Source organism: Pogona vitticeps, chromosome 1 (genome assembly GCF_051106095.1).
Source record: "Pogona vitticeps strain Pit_001003342236 chromosome 1, PviZW2.1, whole genome shotgun sequence".
NCBI lineage: Eukaryota > Metazoa > Chordata > Lepidosauria > Squamata > Agamidae > Pogona > Pogona vitticeps.
The window spans coordinates 250543920-250560175 of NC_135783.1; the positions used below are offsets into that span (position 1 = coordinate 250543920).

Below are 16256 nucleotides of genomic sequence, written 5' to 3' on the forward strand. Positions count from 1 at the left end.
TCATCTGCATCAAAGGTTTATATCTTATTCAGTCTCTTCCCTTCAACATACAAGTTTTAAAGCTTAAGAAAGGAAAATGCTGTTTGCATACCCTTAATTTTTTTTTAACTCAACAGAGGTCGTTGTCTAAGACTTCCACTCTTTTATTGGAAAAGCACAGAATTCCACAGACCATGGCTACTACATTTCTATCCAAAGAAAACTGGACAGTTCATTGCTTCAGGCATTTACTACCTGTCTCATTGTAAAACTGCTAGTCACCTACTCAGTGTACATTTATTGCCTTGCCAATAAAGATAATTGCTCCAGACAAAAGCTGTCCAACCAGCACTGCTATATAAGTACAACACAAGTGATATAAATACATTTAAGCAAAGAAGATGCAATTGGAGATGCAATTATTTGAAAATTGCATAGGGGAATTATTGTGTTAATTTTTCCCATTTTTTTTGCCCCTCCTAGATTAGTGCAGCTAAAGACTGCTATTCTTGGTTTGTGGAGACGAGAATCAATCAACTGGTTTAGAGATTCATTTGTTTTCCACTCTGAAGCCTGAGCGTGCTGCTTGAACATGATACTGGGGTTCATGCTATTACAAGGCAAACTCCTTCATTTCTCTTTGCTTTTCTTTTTGCGTGTTCTCTGGCTACTGAGTTCACTTAGTTTGTTGTCCAAACGCCTCTGGAGATGAGCTCTCTTGGTAGGATCCAAGGACTTATCCTTCACTCCACTCCCAGCATACAGAACACCTTCTCTGCTGATTCTTTGCCGAGCATGTGCTTTGGCTTTCTCCCCACACCCATGAATCTGTGGAAAATAAAGACACAGTATATACACTGAAAGTAACCAATCCATAAAAAATAATCCACATGCCTATTGAGGACTTTTAACACTAAAAACAAAAATATGAAAGTCATTTTCACCCTAGCACAATCCAATGAGAAATGAAATAATTATTTCAGACAACTTCAGTATTTTCTTCCCAAATTCTCAAAATCATGGGAGAAGCTCCACTATATTTAATTAATTAATTAATTATATTTATACTCCGCCTATCTGGTCACATCTGTCACCCCGACTAATAAATATTAATATTGCTGCTTAATGTCCAACTTTACAAACTTACTATTTAGAAAGAATGAGAAGAGAAGAGAAGAGAGCAGGGAGGTTATGAGCGATCAAGCCATTTTTAGCTATATGGCAAAACACATCACAGCTAGCACAAGTAATACACTGGGGAAAAAACCTTGATGTCAGTGAGCAATTTGACTGTGTGTAATGCTGGATACATAATTAAAGCAAAGCTAGCTTCAGCTTAGTTCAGGTCTGGAAAAGAAACAATGAACAGAGGTCCACACAAAAGGTGCTCTTGAGCATCCTGCAACAGATTATAGAAGACAGACAGATAAAATAAAATACCGCATTGTCCTGTTAACAACTAAGGTAGAACATATGCCAGACGTGGGTCATCATAGAAGAGCATCATATGCCAGAAGCACAGGGTTAGGAGGATATTGTGAAGGTAGACATTGTGAATGAAGGTAGACATTGTGAACGAAGTGGGCAGAGCTCTCTTTGCCCTCATAACAGCAAAATCTGGGGCCATGTAGCTGAATGAGGGGAGGTGCAAAACAGACAGAAAATGAAATATCACGCTGCATAGTCGATAGTTAAAACCATGAAATTTGTTTCCTGCAGACATGATGATGATGGTCAACTTGGACAGCTTTAAAAGGGGAATGGACAAGAGTTCCAGTGACAATTGGAAATGACAGCTATACAGTATACAGTGGTGCCTCGCTTAGCGAATGCTTCGTTTAACGATGAATTCGCATAGCGAGGGGGTTTCAGGGGGAAACTACTGCCTCGTATAGCGAGGCAGTCTATGGAGGAAACTCGCATAGCGATGTTTCCCCCATAGGCCCCCGGCGGGCGCTTCGGAGCGGCCGCGGGGAGACCTCTCCCGCGGCCGCTCCGAAGCGCCTGCCCTGAGAATGCCGGCAGGCTGGCCGGCGCTTCGGAGCAGCCGCGGGAGAGGTCTCCCCGCAGCCGCTCTGAATCGCCGGCCAGCCTGCAGGCATTCTCCGGGCGGGCGCTTTGGAGCGGCTGCGGGGAGACCTCTCCCGCGGCTGCTCCGAAGCGCCTGCCCCGAGAATGCTGGCCGGCTGGCCGGCGCTTCGAAGGAGCCGCGGGAGAGGTCTCCCCGCAGCCGCTCTGAATCGCCGGCCAGCCTGCAGGCATTCTCCGGGCGGGCGCTTTGGAGCGGCCGCGGGGAGACCTCTCCCGCGGCTGCTCCGAAGCGCCTGCCCCGAGAATGCTGGCCGGCTGGCCGGCGCTTCGAAGGAGCCGTGGGAGAGGTCTCCCCGCAGCCGCTCTGAATCGCCGCCCAGCCTGCAGGCATTCTCCGGGCGGGCGCTTTGGAGCGGCTGCGGGGAGACCTCTCCCGCGGCTGCTCCGAAGCGCCTGCCCCGAGAATGCTGGCCGGCTGGCCGGCGCTTCGAAGGAGCCGCGGGAGAGGTCTCCCCGCAGCCGCTCTGAATCGCCGGCCAGCCTGCAGGCATTCTCCGGGCGGGCGCTTTGGAGCGGCCGTGGGGAGACCTCTCCCGCGGCTGCTCCGAAGCGCCTGCCCTGAGAATGCCGGCCGGCTGGCCGGCGCTTCGGAGGGGCCGCGGGGAGGCCTCTCCCCGCGGCTCCTCCGAAGCGTCAGCCAGCCCCAGCTGGTAGCCTGCCCGGGCCGCCTACCCGAGCCGTTCTCGGACGCCTGGACGTCCGAGAACGGCTGGGGTAGGCAGCCCGGGCAGGCTACCAGCAGCGGGGACAGAGGGGGGGGGGTATCCGGAAGGTTTCCAGGTGAAAGCCTGGAAACCTTCCGGACACCCCCCCACCCTGCAGCCGCCGCTTGAAGCCTGCCCAGGCTGCCTACCCGAGCTGTTCTCGGACGCCTGGACGTCCGAGAACGGCTGGGGTAGGCGGCCCGGGCAGGCTACCAGCAGCGGGGACAGAGGGGGGGGGGTATCCGGAAGGTTTCCAGGTGAAAGCCTGGAAACCTTCCGGACACCCCCCCACCCTGCAGCCGCCGCTTGAAGCCTGCCCAGGCTGCCTACCCGAGCTGTTCTCGGACGCCTGGACGTCCGAGAACGGCTGGGGTAGGCAGCCCGGGCAGGCTACCAGCAGCGGGGACAGAGGGGGGGGTATCCGGAAGGTTTCCAGGTGAAAGCCTGGAAACCTTCCGGACACCCCCCCACCCTGCAGCCGCCGCTTGAAGCCTGCCCGGGCCGCCTACCCGAGCCGTTCTCGGACGCCTGGACGTCCGAGAATGGCTGGGGAAAGCAGCGCGGGGAGGCTTCAAGCGGCGGCTGCAGGGTGTGGGGGGTGTCCGCTCCCAGCGACCCCCCACGGCTTGGATCCAAGCTGTGGGGGCAGGCTGAGAGGGTGGTGGGATTGGGCTGCCTTTCAGGCATCCCGGGTTTGGATCCCACCCGCCGCCGGTTACCCTAACCGGCGGCGGGTGGGATCCAAGCCCGGGATGCCTGAAAGGCATTCCAATCCCACCACCCTCCCCCCGCGGCTTGGATCCGAGCCACGGCGGCTACCCCAGCCATGGCCGGACTCTAGGGAGTCAAGCCATGGCTGAGTTAGCCGCCGTGGGTCAGATCCAAGCCACGGGGGGAGGGAAAAAACCGGATAATCCATTCCTATTGGAACGGATTAACCGGTTTCCAATGCATTCCTATGGGAAATGGTGCTTCACATAACGATGTTTTCACATAACGATGTTTTGTTTGGAACCAATTAACATCGTTATGTGAGGCACCACTGTACTCCTTTTGGTATCAGAGGCAGTCGTTGGGAGAAATTAGCAGGAGGGTGCTCTTGCCTTCATAGTTCTGCTTATGGGCTTCTCCTCGGCATCTGGCTGATCTCTGTGAAAAACATGTTGGACTACAGAGGCTCATTGGATTTGATCCAGCACAGCTCTTAAGAAAGACCTGCCTACTTTTAGGACAAGGACACCAATAATAAATGTGAGCCAGCATTATGAGGTGCATAAGCATTATGAAATACATGTTCATTCACATACACAAGATCCTTTTTGAATGAAAGTGTGCTACACCTACGATCCAATTAAAAAACAGACGTTTTCTGCCTTACATGCTGAATCAACTAAGTTTTTAAAAACTGTTCTAGGTCACATACACGCAAGGTGTTACTTCCTGACATTGCCTGTAGAAGTAGAAAAAATACTGATGGGCTCTCAGGGGAATCTGGAGGATGATGTCCCTGACAACTTGTTCCAGAGCATGAAAATTTTGCTACAGCCCTAAATCCAGCCACACACTTTCAGTGCCACTCACTTTAAAAACTGGATTAAACTAGATCTGTGCTAAAATGATTTATTGTTAAAACCTCCTAGTGTAGGCAACCCCCAGACAGACCCTCTAATTAGCAACACAAAATGCTGATGCCTCAGCCATCAGGTGAGCTGGCAAGCTGGATTCAGCAGTGCTGCATGAAGCATAATTGGTTCTGTCAGGTGATGTCAGGGTTACTGATCCCACCACTGTTTCTGTAACAGAGAGGCACAGTTGGATGAGCTCAAAGTGCTGAGAGTTAGAAAGCGAACAAACAACAGATACAGTTAAGTCCGGAAATAACTGGACAGTGAGATAATTTTCATAATTCTGGCTTTGTGCACCACCAGAATGGATTTTAAATTAACAACCAAGATGTAACTGAAGTACAGACTTTCATCTTTAATTCAAGGGGTTGAACAAAAATATCGTATGAAACGTTTAGGAATTTCAACCATTTTCATACACAGTCCTCTTATTTCAGGAGCTCAAATGTAATTGGACAAATTAACACAATGATGAATAAAATGTTCCTTTTTAGTACTTTGTTGAGGATCCTTTGCAGGCAATGACTCTTGAAGTCTGGAACACATGGACATCACAAATGCTGGGCTTCCTCCTTTGTGATGCTTTGCCAGGCCTTTACTGCAACTGTCTTCCGTTGCTTTTTTATTCGTGGGTCTTTCTGCCTTAAGCTTAGTCTTCAGCAAGTGAAATGCATGCTTGATTGGGTTGAGATCAAGTGATTGATTCGACCGTTGCAGAATATTCCACTTCTATGCCTTAAAAAACTCCTGGGTTGCTTTCACAGTATGTTTTGACTCATTGTCCACCTGTAAAATAAAGTGCTGTCCTATCAACTTTGCTGAATTTGGCTGAATCTGAGCAGACAAGATATCCATGTACACTTCAGAAGTCATCTGGCTGCTTCTGTCTCATCATCAATAAATACTAGTGACCCAGTCTCATTGGAAGCCATGCATACCCATGCCATCATACAAGCTCCACCATGTTTTACAGATGATGTATGCTTCAAATCATGAACTGTTCAAAGCCTTCTCTATATTTTTTTCTTCCCATCATTCTGGCACAGGTTGATCTTATGTTTCATGTCTCCAAAGAATGCTGTTCCAGAACTGGGCTAGCTTTTGCAGATTTTGGGGGGCAAAGTCGAGTCTGGCCTTTCGATTCTTGAGGCTTATGAATGGTTTATGCCTTGTGGTTAACCCTCTGTATTTGCTCTTGTGAAGTCTTCTCTTGATGGCAGACATGGATAAGGATGTGCCTTCCTTCTGGGAGTGTCCTTCACTTGGCTGGATGTTGTGAAGGATTTTTTTCTTTACCATGAAAAGGAACCGTACAATCATCCACCACAAGAGTCTTCTGTGGACGTCCAGGCCAATCCCTCAAATTAAAGCTGAGATACTGCACATTAAGCCCATATTCACCAATTAACCGTAACTTGAATTTATTTTGGTAAACAGCCAAAATAACTTGCTTCAGTGTCCAATTATTTCTGGACCTAACTGTATATGTGAGACAAGGAAAATACAAACCACACCAAGGAGGGAGATACAAAACAGTTCTCGTAATGCAAGTTAAGAATTCATATACAGTGGTGCCTCGCTTAACAATGTTAATTGGTTCAAAAAAAACACAGCGCTATGGGAAAACATCGTTAAGTGAAACACGTTTTCCCATAGAGATGCATTGAAAACCAGTTCCAATATATTCGTTCCAATAGGCACGGATTGCCATCCTTAAGCGAAAAAACCCATAGGAAACATCGTTAAGCGATACAATGTTTCCTCCATTGGAATGCATTGAAGCCTATTCAATGCATTTCAATGATTTTGCGATGTCCATTTTTGCAAATTTAAATGTGTCTTAAAAGGTTCAAAAACTGTTTTAAATGGTTGGAATCATTAGTGCACCGTCTAAAACGGGTGCAAACTTAATTTGGCTTTGATCTGACTTTTCATTAATTTTTGCTGAATTTTTTTTCCCCACCAACTTTTGACAGCTGTCAAAATTTGACAGCTCCATGCTTTCCTATGGGGGAGAATAAAATTTACAAAAAATTTACGAAGACAGAATGAAGCCAAACTAAATTTGCACATGTTTTGCAAGGTGCTCTAATGAATCCAAGCATTTAAAACAGTTTCTGAGTCTTCGTTAATTTATTGTGAATTTTTTTCTCCCCCATAGGAAACAATGGAGCTGTCAAAAGTTGGGCTCCATTGTTTCCTATGGTGGAGGAAAAAATTCACAATAAATTAACGAAAAGTCAGCAACTGTTTTAAATGCTTGGGTTCGTTAGCGCACCTTCTAAATCATGTGCAAACGTAGTTTGGCTTTGTTCTGAGTCTTCGTTAATTTTTTGTGAATTTTTTTCTCCTCCATAGGAAACAATGGAGCCCAACTTTTGACAGCTGTCAAAAGTTGGTTTCAATGCTTTCCTATGGGGGAGAAAAAAATTCACCAAAAAGTAACGAAAAGTCAGATCAAAGCCAAATTAGGTTTGCACATGTTTTAGAAGGTGCACTAACAATTCCAAGCATTTAAAACACTTTTTGAACATTTTAAGACACTTTTAAAATTGAAAAAACAGACATCGTTAAGCGAAACAGGGGACCTAAAAATGCATTCGCTATGTGAAGCATGGAAAATCGCCCATAGGAAACATCGTTAAATGATGCATAGAATTCTTTTAAAAAACCATCGTTAAGCGAAAACATCGCTAAACGAGGCAATCGTTAAGCAAGGCACCACTGTAGTTTTGTTACAATGATTCAGTTTCATGGCTTCAAATCCCTGCTGGAATTTCTCCCAACCTTTTTGGCGAAACTTCACTTGCATGCAAGGCAGAGCTGCCAAGAAACTCTGAAAATGGACCTAACGTCCTAAGGTTTTTCTACGTTACATCAGCCTTCTCCAGCTTGGTGCCCTCTTGCTTCTTGGGACACTATATCTTAAGGATTTAAAACTGTGTCTCTTTACAGACGTTGAGCTCTCTGCCAGAAACAAATCTTAGCTTTTCCATGACAGCCAACATGACCTGGCCTATAGTTTATCACACTGGCTGCAACTTGCTAATCCAAGTAATTAACAGTGTGATAGTCCCTCTCTTGTGTTAACGAAGTAGTCACAGGTGCCATGCTATTTTGCTTCCCCCCTTCCTTCCCTTCCCCCCCCCCGTAATTTTGCCAATCAATCTTTATTGTACAGTCACAGACAACAAATGCCAATCAATGTTTTAAGAGAATAAAAGGCCTGGTGTGCTCTGGTCCATGGGGTCATGAAGAGTCGGACACGACTTAACGACTAACAACAAGAGATAGAATGTTTTCTGAAAATATAGCAGAAAGATCTAGTACTTACAAAGAAAGTATCTTAGTAAAATGAAAAAAGGAAGTTGAAGGAATGAATGAGAAATGGCCTTGATGGATATCAAGCTCATGAGAGATAAGTAATCTTGTGCAAGCAGAGAGTTGCTGGAAAGAAAAATTAATTAAGGTGGAACATCCTGGCATCTACTGCTTCCATCTCTTCATTTTAAAACTCTTCATTTTAAAATATTAGGATTGGAGACTTAAATAACAAATTTCACATTTGGACTGCCCAAAACCCCAACAAAACAATATAAAAGTGAGTGATATACAGATTTGTAAAGGTAGAGAGTTGGCTGTGACTATAATGGACTAAATCAAAAGTTCTTGCTAAAATATCCAGCATCTTATAAGTACTATCTTAACTAGTCCAAAATTTGAGCAGGGAGGTTTTGAGTTCTTGCTGAATTTTCCCATAACAGTTTAATAATAATTGAAGTAATAATTTCAAGGTGAGAGAATGCTCTGTTTCTCAAGTCAGATCAATTAAAATTAAGAGAAAAATCCAGCAGATATAAAAGGTAGGTTTATTAATCTAAGCAGCAGAAATCCCAATATGGTTTGAGCAATTAGACCTTCACCAGAGGGCTTGATTGCAGTTCCTTTAAATGGGTAGTTCTGAAATGCTAGCAGGAAAAAAAAGTATTTGTAATTGCATACTCCAAAAGGACAATTCTCTGAGTCATTTGACCTACTTAAAATTCAGCAGCATAGCCTTAATTTTTTTCTGTAGTTCACACAATGAAATTTTCTTATATGCATGTAGTTACCATATTGTGATCAAAAGGGGAAAGCTGGTAACTATTTCCACATTAATCATCAGGAACCATGGGAATAGTGGTTCTATATAATTTGGTCCACACCAACATTCTCCTAAAAATAATGGACATAGATATTGGTGGAATATAACTGTTCTTGTCTAGGAAGACCATTAAATAGTCCTTTCATTTTTGAAATCACAGCATGTCCTTCACAGCTCTCAATGGCTGAAATATTTTTCATGCAGCTTTTTATATGCACAAAATTGGTAACATCATTATCAGCCACACATTGCTCCTGACGAAAGGTTTCCTTTGGGGATTTTGCAATGCATGCAATTTTGTTGCATTCAACCCTTGAAATTGACTTTCACCAGTGGCAATTTTCTACTGACATCATCTCTGTTCTGCATGTGGAGCTATGCAACAGGATTTCAGCCAATGAGCATAATTAAAAAGCAAATAATGTAATCCTAATATCTAAATATCAAAGTCTATCAGATATTTCTCCTACGTTATTCAAACAAAAAGAGTTTCAAGAAGTTTCTTTAAGCACATATGCTTCCAATCAGATTTTTCCTGATGCAAGCTTGCCATGAGGAATGACAGCTTACCTACCTGTAATTGTAGTTCTTCGAGTGGACCTCTGTGATTCACACTATGGGGAATCTGCACATGCACGGAGCCTTGCGTATCTTTTGAAAATAATATGGATAATAATAATAAATAAAGTTCAATAGTTTTCCTTCTTTTGTTTTCAGATTTCTCAGAGAAGCAACGATCGAGGCTCTCAACGCGGCAGTTGAAACTGAAGGGAGAGCCTTGGTGCCAAGGTACATATACCGGGGGGGGGGGGGGAGAGATCTATGCTAATGTATTTTTCTTTGCTACCGCAGAAGCTCTAGAATATTCTGACAAGGCTCCGCGCATGTGCGATTACCCATAGTGTGATTCACAGAGGCCATGAAGAAGAACGTGCAACTCCACATCATAAACATATCATTACTTTGTTCATTTTTCTTGGTGATTAGCATGAAACAAAATAGTAATAAGTTTTGCTCGGTTTAATTCTGTTTCAAGGTTTTAAAAAAGGCAGAATACCAGTAAACCCATAATTCCAGTCACCTCCCTCGAGCAGCACTCCATTTCAGGTACAATATAGATCAAAATGTTTTTTGCAGGAAATGCCAATACTTTCCCCATAAGATTAAAGGCACCTTTGATCAACTATCTCGAGTAAATCCGACGGACAGAAACAGGACATCTGAAGGCATTCTCTATCAGTAATCAATATAACTATTCCTAACGTAGCACTCTTTTATGTAATGTACTGGTGCAGCATGTGGGCAGACTTTACACGGTTGTAGAGGCAGCATGAGATATACTACAGTATGTGTATAGAACTCCCAACATCCTATCTTCCTTAGACATGAAAGGACAGACAGATGACAATATTTAGCTTTTATTGACATCTAGCAAATAGGATTCTGACCACCACCCCTGTCAGCTGTGGTCCCTGTGGAATCTTTTTGCAACAACATAAGCATAGCTGCTTAGCTAAGAAAGCAGAAAAGGCTCTGCACAACCACTCTTACTTAAATCTACTCTTGGTGTGCATGCTGCATGTTCAAAATGGCTACACACACACACCTGTCATAGGAAAAAAGCTGCAAGGCTTGTTCCAAGCAGGGCACATGATGTGGTTAATGCCATTTGAAGGTGCCTTATTCTTATATTTCAAGTGAACCTTGTGTCACAGTGGTTCAGGTGCAGTACTGCAGTCAAGCCTCTACTCACGACCTAAGTTTGATCCCAACTGATTCAGGTAGTTGGCTCAAGGTTGACTCTGCCTTCCATTCTTCTGAGGTTGGTAAACTGAGTACCCAGCTTGCTGGGGTGGGGAGCAATGTGTAGCCTTCATCGTTAAATTGTAAACCACCCAGGGACTGCTTTAAGCACTATGGTGCAGTATGTAAGCAGCACACTTTGGTTTTGCTTTTATTTTAAATTATGGAGTTCATCTATTTTGTGAATGCTGCTTACTCTAAGAACAGCTTTCCCAGGTTTGAGACAATGTCCCTTCCTAACCTTGCTCCTTGTGATGCCTTCATTTGAGATGCTAGAAATTAGAACTCGAATCTTCCACATACAAACTGTGTGTCTTCTCCACCGTGACAATCCTTTTCTTTGTAGTATCACCAGCTCCTTCTGGATCAGACTTGGGCAAAATGCAGCCCTCCAGATGTTTCTGAACTGCAACTCCAAGCAATCCTAGCCCACACAGCCAAGAGTGAGGAGTGTTGGGATTTGCAGTTCAGCAACACCTGGAGGGCCGCATTTTGCCCAGGTCTGTTCTGGATATATATGTCTTTTAGAGCGCCTGTTCTCCAACAAGCATCTGAACAGGCACTGGAGGCTGTGTATGGAGGGATGGGGGGTGGAAAATGAATTTAAACTGTGCAATAAAAAGTAAAGAGGTGATCTGAGGTAAAGAGGAAATGACTCAGACACTTGGTGGGAGGGAAAGGATGCTGGAAGATCACATTATTTCATCAGTGACACATTGTTAAACATAGACCCCTAACTTCGCATTACAAAATGCATTATAATGGCCTAGTCTGTTCATTCCAGTCAAGGACATGCACTCTCTCAACCTACTGTATTTCTTCTGAAGAAGAGAGCAAGAAAGAGAGAGGAGAGATGGGTGAACAGAGTGAACCAAAGAAGAACAGAGATGGAAGAAAAAGGGCAGGATATATCATTGGTAAGGCCTGGGAGCAAAGTGGCTGTCCAACGAGGCCTTAGAAATAGCAGAGAGGAGAAGGGAAGCAAAATGCAAGGGAGATAGGGAAAGTTACAGAAAATTCAATGCAGACTTCCAAAGAATAGCAAGGAGAGACAAGAGGGCCTTCTTAAATGAACAATGCAAAGAAATAGAGGAAAATAACAGAAAAGGAAAAACCAGAGATCTGTTCAGGAAAATTGGAGATATTAGAGGAACATTTCGCGCAAAGATGGACATGATAAAGGACAAAAATGGGAGGGACCTAACAGAAGCAGAAGACATCAAGAAGAGGTGGCAAGAATACACAGAGGAATTATATCAGAAAGTGTTGGACATCCCGGACAACCCAGACAATGTAGTTGCTGACCTTGAGCCAGACATCCTGGAGAGTGAAGTCAAGTGGGCCTTAGAAAGCCTGGCTAACAACAAGGCCAGTGGAGGTGATGGCATTCCAGTTGAACTATTTAAAATCTTGAAAGATGATGCTGTTAAGGTGCTACATGCAATATGCCAGCAAGTTTGGAAAACCCAACAGTGGCCAGAGGATTGGAAAAGATCAGTCTACATCCCAATCCCAAAGAAAGGCAGTGCCAAAGAATGCTCCAACTACCACACATTGCACTCATTTCACACGCTAGCAAGGTTATGCTCAAAATCCTACAAGGCAGGCTTCAGCAGTATGTGGACCGAGAACTCCCAGAAGTACAAGCTGGATTCCAAAGAGGCAGAGGAACTAGAGACCAAATTGCTAATATGCGCTGGATTATGGAAAAAGCCAGAGAGTTCCAGAAAAATATCTACTTCTGCTTCATTGACTATGCAAAAGCCTTTGACTGTGTGGACCACAGCAAACTATGGGAAGTCCTTAGAGAAATCGGAGTGCCTGACCACCTTATCCATCTCCTGAGAAACCTATATGTGGGACAGGAAGCAACAGTTAGAACTGGATATGGAACAACTGATTGGTTCAAAATTGGGAAAGGAGTACGACAAGGCTGTATATTGTCCCCCAGCTTATTTAACTTATATGCAGAATACATCATGCGGAAGGCTGGACTGGAGGAATCCCAAGCCGGAATTAAGATTGCTGGAAGAAATATCAACAACCTCCGATATGCAGATGATACCACTCTGATGGCAGAAAGTGAGGAGGAATTAAAGAACCTTGTAATGAGGGTGAAAGAAGAGAGTGCAAAAAAACAGTCTGAAACTCAACATCAAAAAAACTAAGATCATGGCCACTGGTCCCATCACCTTCTGGGAAATAGAAGGGGAAGATATGGAGGCAGTGACAAATTTTATTTTCCTGGGCTCCATGATCACTGCAGATGGAGACAGCAGCCACGAAATTAAAAGACGCCTGCTTCTTGGGAGGAAAGCGATGAGAAATCTTGACAGCATCTTAAAAAGCAGAGACATCACCTTGCCAACAAAAGTCCGAATAGTCAAAGCTATGGTTTTTCCTGTCGTGATGTATGGAAGTGAGAGCTGGACCATAAAGAAAGCAGACCGCCGAAGAATTGATGCCTTTGAATTGTGGTGCTGGAGGAGGCTCTTGAGAGTCCCCTGGACTGCAAGGAGAACAAACCTATCAATTCTAAAGGAAATCAACCCTGAGTGCTCACTGGAAGGACAGATCCTGAAGCTGAGGCTCCAGTACTTTGGCCATCTCATGAGAAGAGAAGACTCCTTGGAAAAAACCTTGATGTTAGGAAAGTGTGACGGCAAGAGGAGAAGGGGACGACTGAGGATGAGATGGCTGGACAGTGTCTGCAAAGCAACCAACATGAATTTGACACAACTCCGGGAGGCAGTGGAAGATAGAAGGGCCTGGCGTGCTCTGGTCCATGGGGTCACGAAGAGTCGGACATGACTAAACGAACGAACGAAGGCCTGGGAGAGGCGGCAGGAATACAAGTATGCAGACTTGACAGGAAATAAAACCATTCTTATATTAGAAGTTGAAGGAAAATGTGAAGGGAAGTTTTTCAGACATACTGAAGCTCTGAAAGATTATATCCATAAAAAGGAATAAAAGGAGAAAAATGAAAAGGCTACATATTTCCCAGTGACTATGGGCAAAGACAGTACTGTTGAGTAAATTCCTTTTTCACTTACAACACAGCTGGTGAGGTCTGCCCTCTCATCATTACATTAAACTAGAGGCAAATACACCTTGTGATTCACTAATCAATTAGATTACAAATTGCAAATATGATGCTGTATTACTTTCATGATCCTGGGTCTTCCTCCCTATTTTAAGGATATTCAAATATGCTTAAACTGAAGAGGAATGGGTGGGGTGGGGGTGTTCCCCCTTCAGTGGGTCCACACATATTGAACTGGTCTGGTGAAAGATTCAGCACAACCTCTTCAGCCTATGACCCTAATCCTCCTGGTCAAACAGAGCTTGTCAAATGCTTCAAGACAAGATTCGTTCATTAAAGATGAGAAGATATTCGGGCCCGAAATTCTCGGATCAAGAGTCTGAGGGGACGGTGGTGACATTTAGCTTGCCTCAGCTAGAAGAGGCCAAAGCCTACCTCTGGAATGTGGTGGCTGAGACAGTAACGTTTATTGCAGTGGGGGCACAACTGTCCCAGGGTTGCTATGCTTGCTTTGCACTTGAAGAAACTGCATGTGTTGTCAACTTTAATGGCGGCAGAAATCATAGCATCAAAGTCTTCCTCAGCTGCATCTTCCGCTTTGCTTTTAAGAGTGGCCTTCCCTAAAAAGCAAAGACAGGGGTGGGGGAAGGGGGGAAGAAAAAGACAAAAAAACAGCAACCAATTTCACTAGGAAGGAAAGATTCCTTTTCTTACAGATATAAAGAGGCATGTTTGTATTGATCCAGTACCCCAGTGAATAATTTGGTCCGCATAGGTAGGATAAGCACAAACCCACAGATTATTGTTAGCTATATGGGATGGGAAAATTCTGGCCTGGCCTGCAAATGCGTGAGAACAGCATTCTTTTAAAACTGTACAGGAGCAAGCAGCATCCTTGAGAATAATACAGACACAGCAAAACCCCTTTCCATCCTTGTCATTTGAGAACCTTTACCTGGAGATGTCAAGAAATGAACCTTGAATTTGAAAATGGTCTCTACCATTGACCTCTGGACACTAAGCTTTGGAAATATTAACTAACCACAAAGGAGAAAAGGGATGATACTTGAAGGATAAAGAGGAGGAGGCCATTTTAGGACTATAGAGCTGCATGACAAAAGCTACAAATATCAGTATGACAGCATACAGGATTATTCCTCATTCATTCTTAAAATATTGAATTGCCTCTTTCATGATATCCATTGGTACAGACTCTCTCTTCTTCCAGAAGATGTCTGTCACTCTAAGATATGGGACACAGCTCTTTTTGACTTTGGATTAGTGTGTTGCAGAAAGCCAAATTCTGGACTTTGCCCATTAGCAGAGGTAATCTTCTGCTTACATTGCACAGTACTGACATCAGTGCACAGGTGAAGATATTTTTTTTTGCATCTAAAGTAGAGGCGGGGATGCTGCTGCTGAACTCCATCATCCATCAATCCCTGCCAAAGGCTAAAGTAGGAATACATCTTATGAAGTGTGTGTGTATGTGTGTGTGTATGAGTGACAGAGAGAGATCATTCCATTTCACTTTCCCATTAATAAATACAAAAAAGAAGTGTATGCACATGTGTGCATGTATTCAGAGTAACATTGTGGGGCCAGCAAATCCTGTGCCACCAGTGCTGTGGAGACAGAGAGTGAGCCTTGCCACCACAGGCACCTTCCAAGGAGTTTCCCACTCGTGGACTGGAGCCATGAGAAAGACCAGCCCAAGAAGCTTCAGCCAACCAGCGACGGAGGTTCAGCCGGAGAAGGGAAGGGAGCCCCCAGCAGAGGAGAATAAAAAAGGGAGAGGGGAAGCAGGAAAGGGCAGCTTGTGGGAGGACACACAGGAGACCGTCAATGGGAGGCCAACCAGTACCTCCTGAGGTAGTGGAGGGGGTGCGGCACATTCAATGAAGCCCGAAAAATATCCACCTACTGGGGGAAGCAGGACCATTATCAGCAAAAATGTCATAGACGAGGGAGAGGTCATCAGGATACTGGAGAGCTCTCACCTGAGGCCGAGCCTCAGCATGCCAGCCATTCAACAGAAGCTGGCTCTGGCCCTTCCAGCTGACAATCTCTGGGAAACCACCCCCCAGTTCAACCGTTGGCCACCCACGACTCCAATGCTGCTTCACCACATCCACAGAAGGGCTGGGATGAGCCAGAGGTGGAGGCCACGGTGAGGTAGTGGACAAAGGAAGAGCTGGACGAACCCAAGGAGACCACCATGAAGGGGTGGATTACTCCTTGCCTGGCCCGTCTCCAAGGAGTCCTCAACCTGCAGAAGGTGGTTGTCATCCCTCTGCAGTTTGGGAAGAAGGAGAAATAAGCCTCTGACAGCCTCTCCCAAAGAGTTACTCTAGGGCAAACTTGTTTCTGTTGTTTCCTTGCTCTGACTTTTGTTACTTACCAATCTCAGTTTTGAATAAACTCCACCTGTTTCACTGCACCCCTGTGCTTGTGTCATGGAGGGGAACACAGGGGCCGCTTACACATACATTCATTGTTTTAAGCAAACAAATGGAGGCCCTCAGATATATTTTTGTGACAAAAAGCTTTCCTTCCCTTTCCTACTCTACACAATCATGAAATACCAGGCAACAGAATGATTTCACAGCTGTTCCAAGTGGTGTGATTCACACCGAATCCTGCTTTGGGGGTGGGAGCTGAGCTACTTGCCACCTATGCTTTGGTTCTTCCACATCTATCGTGCACAGTAAACAATAGTTCCATTCCAGTGAGGAAGCCAATCTGATAAATCTCACAGTTACTGCTTTTTTGAAATGGTGGCAGATAGGAAGTAGTATGTCCAAAAGCCAACCCAGTCTTCTGCTAAAACCTCCAAAGGAACCCTATGAGACGGAGAAACCTCT

At 44.7% G+C, this 16256-nt stretch overlaps 1 protein-coding gene across 2 annotated transcripts in view; it reads right to left on the reverse strand.

Annotated features, from left to right (window-relative positions):
• IGHMBP2 (immunoglobulin mu DNA binding protein 2) overlaps positions 1-16256 on the reverse strand; it is a 108759-nt gene continuing 92503 nt past the window's right edge. Inside the window, exons 14-15 of one of the 2 annotated variants that reach the window (XM_020784088.3) lie at positions 13828-14012; positions 1-807 (exon numbers count right to left, since the gene is read on the reverse strand). In XM_020784088.3, coding sequence (XP_020639747.3) covers positions 610-807; positions 13828-14012 — 383 coding nt within the window. In that variant the 3' untranslated portion in view covers positions 1-609. The remainder of the gene's footprint in view (positions 808-13827; positions 14013-16256) is intronic. The other variant, XM_078383592.1, reaches the window with a different exon arrangement.